Below are 11,077 nucleotides of genomic sequence, written 5' to 3'. Positions count from 1 at the left end.
TAATTTATTCTTCAAAATTATTTTATATTAAGTTTAGTTTTTATTTGTATTCTTATATTAATATTATGTATTATTTTACTTTTTCTTCATAATTATTTTATAATTAACAAGTTTTTTATTAATATTCGTATTGTTAATTTAATGTTTATTATTTATGTTTTTCTTCATAATCATATTATAATTAAATAATATTTTATTCGTAAATTTATAATAGTTATACTTATTATTATTAGATGAATTTTTCATTAGCATTTTTCTAAAAATCAGATTATAACTAGTTTATTTTTTATTCATATTCTTATTATAATAATTCATATTAATTAACTTTTTCTTGATAAATAAATTATAATTAAATAATTTTTTAATCATATTCTTATTTTTATAAAGATTATTCATCTAAATTAGATTATAATTATTTTATTTATTATTCATAAATTTATAGTTATAATGATTTCTCATTATTTTTATGTTCATAACTGGATTATAACTAATTTATTTTTAGTTCATATTCTTTTAACTATTATTATAAGGATTACTAATTATCTTTATCATCATGATTGGATTATAAATAATTTATTTATTATTCACCATTTAATATTAATTAAGATTATTCATTTGTTTTTTCTCCATAGCAACATTATAATTAGTTTATTTTCTATTTTTGCTTCTATTAGAATTAAGTTTATTTCTTATTTTTTTCTTCATAATTAAACTATACTAAATTAATTTTTTATTGGTGATCCTCTATTTATTAAATTTATTCTTAATTTTGAATTTTCTACTTATATTCTTATTACATTTATTCCTATTAACTTTAACATGACGAAATAATTTAGTTCTCATATTTTACTTATTAGTAATATAATTCTTAATTTGCTTTTTAGAGTTATTTTTACAAAGTAAAAGTTACTTAATGAATAAACTATTATTTATATAAAGAGAACAATTTTTTGAGTTTGGAATTTTTAATTTACGTCTTTGAAATAATTTCTTATTAATTTTCTATTTATAAAACTTCAATTTTTTTAATTAATTCATCTTGAAAATAAAATTTAATTTACTATTTTTCTAATTCAAGTTTTTCATGAAAAGCATTTTTTAATTTCTTAATTTTATTTTAAAATTGAAAATTTGATTGTTTATTTTTTTCATAATTTAACATATTTTATTCAATTTATTGTTAAAAATATTAAAAAAGTTTAATTTTATATTTATAAATCCCCATTTAAATTTTTTAAATTTAATTTTTTTTTTTTTTTTTCTAAAAAATTAAAATCTATTCCTTTTTTTTGCTTAAAAGTTCAATTTAGTCCATATTCTCTTAAATTAAATTATCTTTTTGCTTTATTTATTCTTATTAAATATTTTTTTCTCCTATTAAATTTTTTTTGTCTTCTTTTAATAATTAAATTTCTTATTCTAACTTTTATATCTATTTTTATAATTATGTATTGTTTAATTTTAATTCTTATAATTAATAGCTATATTGATTTTTGTTTAGATTCTCTGATTGAAATGTACAATAATTTTCTTGTAATTTTTCCATAATTTCTTTTAGTTTTTTAACGTCTTCGTTCATTTTTTTTACATAATTTAATATTTTTATTCTAGTTTATATAATTATTATTTATAGTTATCGTTTTTTCTTTTAACTGTTATATTTCTATATAATTTTGATCATTTTATTCATTACTTATATACTCAAAAGAAGTTTAAATTTATTAATTGCTTTTTTCATCTTATATTTTTAGTTTTTCTTATTTCTCTTCTGTTTTTAATATTTTAGTTTCTTTTTATGTTTTTAATTTTTCTAATTCTTCTTTTTATTCTATTTTTATTTATTCTAATTCTTAATTATTAATTTATTTTACTTATTCTAATTCTTTTTTTGCTATTCTTTTATTTCTTCTGTTTATAATCTTTAATATTTAATTTTTTCTTCTTATAAATTTAATGAAACAACTAAAAATTTTGTTTTTCTTAAATTAGTAATTCATCTAATTATTAATATTTAATTTGAAATTCATTTTCGATTTAAATCAATTTGTTAATATTTTTTGCTTTTTTATTTTTATATTTATTATTTAATTATTAAATTTTATTTTCATAAGTTTAATTTAATTCATTTTTTTAAGCAATTTCATTTAAATGTTAAGCACATATTTAATTAATAATTTTTTTCTTTTCTTAAATTATTTTATCTTCATTATTTGCAATTTATTTTTATAAATTAACTATTTCTTCCTTCAAATTATTAATAATAAATTCTTAATCATTTTTTTGTTAATTACATATTTTTAAGTTTATATTTAATTATTCAAATTTTTCATTAATATTTATTTATTCATTTTAATACTAATTTTATTTTTTTAAATTCAATATTTCTTCTTTTAAGTTATTAATAATTTTTTCTTAATCTTAATTTATTTTTTAATAATTAATTATGTTTTCTTTTAAATCATTAATAATATTATCATAATCAGTTTTTTAAATAATTATATTTTTATTTAATTCTTATATTTTTTCATTATTATTTTTTATTTCAATATACATTTCTTATATAATTTAGCTTTTATTTTAAAGTTAAGTATTTTTTAATTTAATTTATTCTTCTTCATCTTCTTTTTGAATAGTATAAATATCAATTTAATTTTATTCAATATTATCAAAATTTTAAGAAAACTATTATTTTAAGTTTATTTAATTAATTTTATTTTATAAATATTCTATTTATTAATTTAAATTTTCTATTTACTAGTTTTTTTAATAAATTTCAGCCTATAATTATTAACTATAATTTTATATTTTTTAAATCGAATTCTAATATTCAATTTCTTATAATTAAAATTGACTTTCATAGCTTTCTTAAATAAATTTTTACTAAGTTTTACTAAAAGATGATATTTCTTAAGCTTATTGCAGTATTTCTTATTTCTCATTTTAAATATTTTCGTTTTCTTATATAACTTTAGAAATTTATTCTTAATACTAAAATATTTATTTTTCTAATTAAATGTTTTTTTGCAAAATTTATTTGTTTTTTCCTTCAAAATCTTTAACTTATTCTTCCAAAAGTTGGATTTTTTACTAAAAATCTTAAATTTATCCATTATTATTTTATTCTTTCAAAGAAATTTAGTGTTCTAATTAAAGAATTTCGTTTTTTTATTAAAGAATAATATCTTTATTTATTTTGATTTCTTATTAAAAAAAATTTTCCAAATTTTAATTTTTTTAAGCAAACTATAACTATTTTTAATATTTTTCATTTTTTTCAAATTTCAAATTGTTTTCAAGTTCCTGAATCAAATTTTATTTATTTTGAATATTTTTATTATACAGATTAGCCTGTTTTTTATTTTGCATTTTTAAATTTTCAACTTCCACATTTAATTATAATTTTTTTTTGTAAAATAATTTTTTTATTAAAATATTTCACATTTATGTTTTTAATTTTCTTAATTTAAATTTTCTATTTTATTTTTTAATTCTTCATTTTCACATTCTAAAATGTAAATTTTCTTGTACATTTCTTAAATTTCGTTAATTGTTTTTTCATTATTTTTTTTATTGTTTCTTTCCAATATATTTTAGTTAATTATATTAAGTTCTCTTATTTGGTTTTCATAGCTTTAAATAACTTCATTTAATTAAAAATTACTCTAAATTAATTCCTAAAGCTTTTTTTATCTTCATCATCTTATTCTATCAAATTTTCTTTGCTTTCTAAAATACTTTCATAGTTTTGTATTTTTTATTGCATTTCTTATTATTGATATTAAAGGTTGGTGATATAATTTTAATATTTGGTATTTATTAATTTTATTTAGTGCTCGTATTATTATTTAATTTATAGTATTTATGATCTTAAGGCATTGTTTTCTACTTCTATTCCATCCATTTCGCTAAATAATTAATACGTGAATATATTTTAATCATTTGATTATTGATTTTTGCATGAACTATTTATATTTTATTTAGTTTTATTCTATGAGTTTTTCAAATATTCTAAAAATTACTTTGTGTTATTTTATTAGTTTATTTTTTTTATTTCTGTTATTTCTTTTTTTAATTTTTTTTTAAATAGAAATAAAAATTACATCTTTCATAATCTTCTATTTATTATTATAAAGAAGTTATATTATCATTATGTTTTTTTAACTTTTATCTACATGAGTGCTTTAAATGGATTTATTTTATGATAATTATTATTATTGTCCAAAATGGTAACTACTATATCTTTTTGTTTTTTCTTTTTAAGTACTTATTTATGGCACAATATTTTAAGAAATATAAGATTATTTAAAAGGAGGACTTTTTATTTGAGGACTTTTAGAGGTTTAATAATACATCAATGTATATTTTTAAAAAAATAATGTTATATTTATTTATTTGTTTTCTATTTATTTATTGTCGGAATAAAATATTGATTCTAATATATTGTTATACAATTTTTTTATATTTAGTTATTTTCTTTTAATAACTAAAAATAAATATATATATATATATATATATATATATATATATATTATTTTTAAAATAAAACAAGAAACTATTTATAAAAGATAAAATGAGATAAAATGAAGATAAAAATTAAAAAAAATGGATTTTTTACGATACCCATTTTAGTCGTCAAGATATTTTAAATTTAATAAATCTCGAAATAAATCCCAAAGAATTTCGCTAATATATAATATCAAATATATTAGTGAATTGGAGTCAAAAGGAAGCCAGTGAATATAGAAATGAAGTTTTTTTGAATTAATTATGCTAACTATATAGGTTTAAAAAAAAAAAATTAAAATAAATATATAATTATAGATATACGAATTACTTGAATTTTTTCGCAGAACAAAAATCAATTATAATGAGTTTGGCTTATGAAATATTTATTTAATCAATGGAAAATAAAATGACATAAATCGACTCTTATAATTTATTAAAAGAGGCATTATATTCTTAAATAAAAATATCTCATTAAGCCAATATACCAATATTTTAAAAAATTGATTTAGATAATATTTTGAATTTTATAAAGGGTAGTTTTTATAGGTATTATTCTTTGTATGAAATTACTATGACAAAATTTATTGATTTAAATATTTATACAAAATTTAAGTTCAATATAAATATACCTAATGTTTAAAAATTAGAAGAGGGTATTTTAATAGATAACCCTTAAGAAATTTCACTATTGCAATAATATTTTACTGATTAGGCTTAAAATAAAGTTATAGAGGAATAAAATGAAGAGGAATTTTAATAAAAAGTGGAAGAAATATAATAAGATTAGGTGGTTGTGAAACCTGTGAAAAGGATATTGAATGAAGATGAATTAAAAATTGAACATTATGTCGAAGAAACTTTAGAACCGTTTAAAAATAGTATGAATAATAAATTATAAAACGCATAAGAAATGGCTTTGTAGCAGGCTTAGAATATTATTAATCCTCCAAAAAAAAAATGACATATTTTATATTTATAAAAAAAAACAATATAAATTTAAATATACATATAAATATATGCATTTTTTGTATACTAAAAATTATAAAACTGATAAAAAAGTAATTTTTTTAATTTCGAAATTAAAATTTAAGAAATTAAATAATTTATTAGTTTTTATATTTATTTAAAAAAAATTCATTTTTTTTATTATTCAAAATTAAATTTATAAAAATAATAAAATATGGAAATATAAAATATAGAAAAATTCTAATAATAATAATGCAAAGGATGTTAAGATAAATAAATTTAAATTTTAGATCTTTTAAAAAAACTTAATTATTATGAAAGTAAATAAATTTAAATATTAATTCATCTTAAAATGTATTCATTAAAAAGGTTAATTAGCAGAATTAGTTTTAATTAGTGAGGAAGATCAAAATAATATTATTGAATTAGAAAAATATAATAATCTTTTTAAAAAAGAAATAATATAATTAAAATAAGATAAAAATAATTTAAAAGAATAAATAAATAAATCAACTTAATATGAAGTAAATATATTTATTTAATAATTAATATATAATAAAAAAAAAGATTTAATTATAAATTTAAAAAGAAAATGAATTAAAAAAATTATAAGAATAAAATAATATTATAAAAAATAAAATAATAGAATTAGAAAATGAAAACGAATTTATTATATAAATAAAAAGGTATTATATAAAATAAATTATAGATTATTTATTTTAATAATAGATAACTAGAATAAAACTAGAATGATTTATAATATTAAATTGATTAAGTAACTGAACAAATAATTTTTTTACAAACAGAAAATGAATAATATAAAAATAATTTAAAAGATGAAAAGGATTATATAAAAAACTTACAATAATAACTATAAGGTTATTTTATATTTTACAAAAATTAAAAAGAATAAAATATATATATTATAAATAAAAAGACAATAATAAGAAATTTAATATTTAAAAGAATCTTGAAAATCCTTTGATATAAGCTAAAAAAAATACTAAAAATCTTGAAAACACAATATAAGAATTTAATATAATTACAACTTAAATTAATAGTTTAGTTAAAGAATTAAATGACAAATATAAATTCAAATGTAGTTTTAATAATAAAAACTTTATTAGTTAAAAAATTATAATTCATAATGCTACACCTATATAAAAAAATTATAAATACGAAAAATATAATAGAGATTCAGGAAATTCAGTAAGCACAAATACATCGGACTTTTTAGATTGATATATTATTAAAAAAGATTAAAAATAATATATAAATATATAAATATATAAATATATTAAATAAATATATAAATATTTATATTTATATATATTTATATATAATTAAATATATATTTAATAAAAATTTTTATTATAATATATTTTTTTCTTTTTTTATTATTTATCATATATTTAATTCATAATATATATTCATTTTTTACTATAAAAAATTTATTTAATAAAAATGTTTTTTTTAATAATTATATTTATTTATAATTTTTTTATTCGAATAATTTTTATAAATTTCAACATATTTAGTTTTAAGCTTATATATATTTAATAATAAATCATTTTTAACTTAAATTATTTTATTATTTATTATTAATAATAATAAATTTTTACATAAAAACTAATTTTATTAAATAAAAAGTTTTAATAATAAAATATTTTAGAAAATAAAAAATCAAATAATTAGCTTATATTATATATAAAAATAATAATGAAAATTTAATTAGTATTATATTTTAATTTTATTTTTTAAAATTATAAAAATAATATAACTTACTGTTTTACAATTTATAATATTTGAATTTTATATTTATTTTTCATTAATATATAAATATTGTTTTAAACAATTTATATACATAAAAATTTAAAATTTAAATTATATTATAATTATTAAAATAAAAAATTATTTATATTTATATAATTAAAATAATAGATTTTTTATATCAAAATAAAAAAATTAAGTAAAACGAAAAATTATGAAAAAAAATAAATAAATTATAAAATGATATAATTAATTTAAATATAAGAAAAAATATTTTTAAAAAATACTATAAATATAAATAGATTTAGATATATATTTTAAAGTATTTATTAATAATAAAAAAAAAATTTTGAGTAAATAATACTAAGTAATAAATAATTGTATATTTATAAAAAATATAAATATATAAATAAATAAATAAATAAATAAATATATATATATATATATTTATTTATATATATACAATTTATTTTTTATATTTTTTTTTTTATTAGTATTCTATATAAAATAAGAAATATGTTAATATTTTAAAAAAGTTATTAAAATATAAATATATTTTAGCAAAATTAATTTTACTTTAATTTTTTTTAAAATAATTTCTATATAGCAATAGAGAGGGAAAATAAGTATTTTTTAGTTTCAAATTAAAATATATAAAAAGCATATGTATAAATTATAAGAATTAATAAACAAATTAAATTTAAAAAAAATATACATATAAATAAATTCATATATAAAATGTGGCTTTAAATTTCTTTATGTGGAGTTATCGCTAGTCTTATTTTGTATAATTTATTTTCTAGAGATAAAAAATAGGTGGAATATACTTAATATGATTTCGATAGTAAAACACAATATAGTTAAGAAGATACTCTTTATGAATGTAAAATATTTAAACATATTTTTTATCTATTTTAAAAATACTATAAATAGAAGAATAAATTATTTCTTCATAATACTTATTGGATAAAATATCATATAATGGAGATTTAAATAATATATAAGATGTGATAGATAAAGAGGTATAAAGAGATTTAGAAATAGATTTTAATCCAATAAATATTGATTAATATAAAGATATGTTAAATAAAACATAATAGAAGTAATTGTCTGATTTAAGTTTATAAATAATTAATGAAATGAAATTTATTTCTTAAAAATAAGATATAATTAAATGTAAAAAAATTGATAATATAAATTATATTATTTATTTATTTATTTTTAAAAAAAGAAAGTCATGTTTAATTAAACGTTACTTTAGCTTAATATAATAATTGTAAAGAAAATGTTATTAATAATAATCAAGATTTAATACAAAAAGCAGAAGACTTGTTAAATAAAAATTCGACAATTTTAACTCAAGAAAGCGCATTGGATAATTTTAATGATTAACTTTAAAAACTTAAAAATGATAACTTTTAATAAATTTAAGCATTAAATATTTAAATAGAAACTAAAAGTTAAGAATATAAATAAACTAAAAGTATTATAGATTAAAGAATTAATTAAACTCTAACAGTGTATTAAATACAAATATATTTTAATATTTTTTTTTTTTTAATATTATAAAAAATATTAGTGGATAGATATATTAAAAAGTAAAGGATTTAGATATTAAGAAAAGTATAATAAAGGATGAAATAAAAATAAATTAATAAAATAAATAAAAAAGTTTTAAAGATACTTCAATTAAAGAAAAACAAATCGATGATTTAATTTTAAGAAAAGATCAATTAGAATTTGTAAATAATATATATACATTTATTTTTGATATTTATTTATTATTTAAGGAAATTTAAAGATTAGAGTCTAGTGAAGAAATTAATAATATAATAAATAGTGTAAAAATAAAAGAACATATTGAAAATACTAAAAAACTTATTTAATCAGTATTTAAAAGAATTAATTTATTACAAATTTCATATCAAAATGCTAATATTAATAAATAAGAAACTATACACGCATTCTAAAATGATAAGTATTATGTAAAAAGTTAAGTTAACATATAAATTGAATTGATTAAAAGCTTCAAAAAATCTAATTTTACAATGTCTGGAAAACCATTATAAGATTTAAAAAGAGAATTTGAATATTTAAAAAGTAGTTTTTTTAATAATGTAATTTTATTTTAATATTATAAATTAGGTGAAATTAATACATTAGAAAGATATATTAAAATTGGCCCTTAAGACTATGATGAAGAAATTAATAAATTAGAAAGACAATTAAATGATCTTGATAAGGATATAGAAAAATTAAATAATAATATAAGTCAATAGTATGGAACAATTAGTAATTCTGATAATGATAGAAATTAAATTGATTTAGAATAAACTATTAAATAGCTAGAAAACAATATTGAAAATTTAAAAATCAAAAAATCTGTAATTTATTTTATTAAATAAATATATTTTATTAATTTTTTTTAAAATAAAAGAAATAATAAGCATAATATGAAGCCGAATAATAAGATTTATAAGATAAAATTAATTAAAAGAAATAAGATAATGAATAAATTAAAAAAAATTTTAGAGTGAATTGACAAAAATTTAATGTTATAATATTTTATTTTATTTAATTTATTTTTATTTGTTTATTTTTTCATAAAAAAAGAAAACGAAGAATAAATAATAAGATAACTGAATATTTGTAGAAACGAAAGGTTAGTTATCGATACTATATAAAATAATGCTATTTAGAATATTGAATTAATAAAAAATCAATGGTAAGATTAAAAGAATTGAAGGTTTTAGTTAGATAATTGTTGGATAAATTTATACCTGAAAAAAAGATTATAGATTTCGAATAATGAAATAAAAATATATTTATAATTTTTGAAAAAAAACAATTTTTATTTTATTTTTTAATTTTTCTGTATAAGTTTATTTTTATTAAATATATTAATTTTTTATTAATAATATAAAAATTTTAAACTAAAATTATATATATTTAATAAATAATTATTAATTTAAAGAATATAATAATTTTTTATTTAATTAAATAAAATTTTTTTAATTAAAATTTTAATTATTTAATATTTATTTTTTAAATAAAATATTAAAACTCTTTATTTATTTATAATTAAGAAAATATAATTTTTTATTTATTAAAATATATATAAAAATATTTAAAAAGTATATTAATAATATATGTATTATATTTTTTCTTTAGAAGAAAAATGAAATTAAATAGTAAAAATGCATTTTTGTAAAGCTGATCTGTATTAAATTATTTACTTGAATTTTTTTAATTTCAAGTTTTATTCATTTAAATCATAAGGAAGAGGAAAGAGATATTTTTTTTTTTTTTCCAAATTATTTTCAACTTAATATAATTATTAGTATACAAAAAATAGACATTCATTATATCTTTTTATCCTTTAAAAAATATCTATTTCTATTTAATTTTAATTTAATTTATATATTCAGAAAAAATAAAATAAAATTAATTATTTCGAATTTTTATTTTAATAAAAATAAAGATAACTAAAAAAATATTTATATATGATAAATAATATTTTAAATTTTTTTTAAAATAAATTTATTTTATTTTATTTTTTTTATAAGAAAAATAATAATAATAAATTATATATATAATTTTTTATATATATATAAATGAAAATATTATATAATTAATTATAGGTATTGAATATATTTATATAGATTGTTATTAGTTTATAATTAATTTTATATAAGTAATTATAATTCAATAAATATATTTATATGGTATTTGGGGTTGGGTTGGGTTTATGGTTGGGGTTGGGGTTGGGGTTGGGGTTGGGGTTGGGGTTGGGGTTGGGGTTGGGGTTGGGGTTGGGGTTGGGGTTGGGGTTGGG

The 11,077-nt window shown here is 13.7% G+C and overlaps 1 protein-coding gene across 1 annotated transcript, besides 29 other annotated features; it reads right to left on the bottom strand. All coding sequences in view use genetic code 6, as the record gives it.

Moving 5' to 3' along the window:
- Window positions 1–1,351: 1,351 nt before the first annotated feature.
- Window positions 1,352–1,402: a microsatellite.
- Window positions 1,403–1,522: 120 nt separating this feature from the next.
- Window positions 1,523–1,563: a microsatellite.
- A 235-nt stretch (window positions 1,564–1,798) lies between these two features.
- Window positions 1,799–1,890: a microsatellite.
- An 819-nt stretch (window positions 1,891–2,709) lies between these two features.
- Window positions 2,710–2,754: a microsatellite.
- Window positions 2,755–3,395: 641 nt separating this feature from the next.
- Window positions 3,396–3,433: a microsatellite.
- A 592-nt stretch (window positions 3,434–4,025) lies between these two features.
- Window positions 4,026–4,076: a microsatellite.
- A 417-nt stretch (window positions 4,077–4,493) lies between these two features.
- Window positions 4,494–4,529: a microsatellite.
- Window positions 4,530–4,562: 33 nt separating this feature from the next.
- Window positions 4,563–4,592: a microsatellite.
- Window positions 4,593–4,873: 281 nt separating this feature from the next.
- IMG5_145090 (hypothetical protein) lies at window positions 4,874–5,437 on the bottom strand (the record flags this gene model as incomplete). Its single annotated transcript, XM_004031148.1, has 1 exon — window positions 4,874–5,437. A coding segment is annotated over one exon (462 nt), but the record flags the coding sequence as incomplete, so codon positions are not given.
- A 237-nt stretch (window positions 5,438–5,674) lies between these two features.
- Window positions 5,675–5,708: a microsatellite.
- Window positions 5,709–5,918: 210 nt separating this feature from the next.
- Window positions 5,919–5,980: a microsatellite.
- A 95-nt stretch (window positions 5,981–6,075) lies between these two features.
- Window positions 6,076–6,128: a microsatellite.
- A 604-nt stretch (window positions 6,129–6,732) lies between these two features.
- Window positions 6,733–6,789: a microsatellite.
- Window positions 6,736–6,815: a microsatellite.
- Window positions 6,740–6,826: a microsatellite.
- Window positions 6,741–6,827: a microsatellite.
- Window positions 6,754–6,830: a microsatellite.
- Window positions 6,791–6,830: a microsatellite.
- A 243-nt stretch (window positions 6,831–7,073) lies between these two features.
- Window positions 7,074–7,154: a microsatellite.
- Window positions 7,079–7,154: a microsatellite.
- Window positions 7,113–7,154: a microsatellite.
- A 202-nt stretch (window positions 7,155–7,356) lies between these two features.
- Window positions 7,357–7,424: a microsatellite.
- Window positions 7,425–7,637: 213 nt separating this feature from the next.
- Window positions 7,638–7,704: a microsatellite.
- Window positions 7,640–7,674: a microsatellite.
- Window positions 7,675–7,714: a microsatellite.
- Window positions 7,715–9,717: 2,003 nt separating this feature from the next.
- Window positions 9,718–9,769: a microsatellite.
- A 37-nt stretch (window positions 9,770–9,806) lies between these two features.
- Window positions 9,807–9,843: a microsatellite.
- Window positions 9,844–10,193: 350 nt separating this feature from the next.
- Window positions 10,194–10,238: a microsatellite.
- A 108-nt stretch (window positions 10,239–10,346) lies between these two features.
- Window positions 10,347–10,393: a microsatellite.
- Window positions 10,394–10,971: 578 nt separating this feature from the next.
- Window positions 10,972–11,077: a microsatellite.

The sequence above is a fragment of the Ichthyophthirius multifiliis genome, assembly GCF_000220395.1.
Source record: "Ichthyophthirius multifiliis unplaced genomic scaffold scaff_1120509251126, whole genome shotgun sequence".
In the NCBI taxonomy this organism is placed as follows: domain Eukaryota; phylum Ciliophora; class Oligohymenophorea; order Hymenostomatida; genus Ichthyophthirius; species Ichthyophthirius multifiliis.
This window is presented reverse-complemented; position numbering and strand designations above follow the sequence as displayed.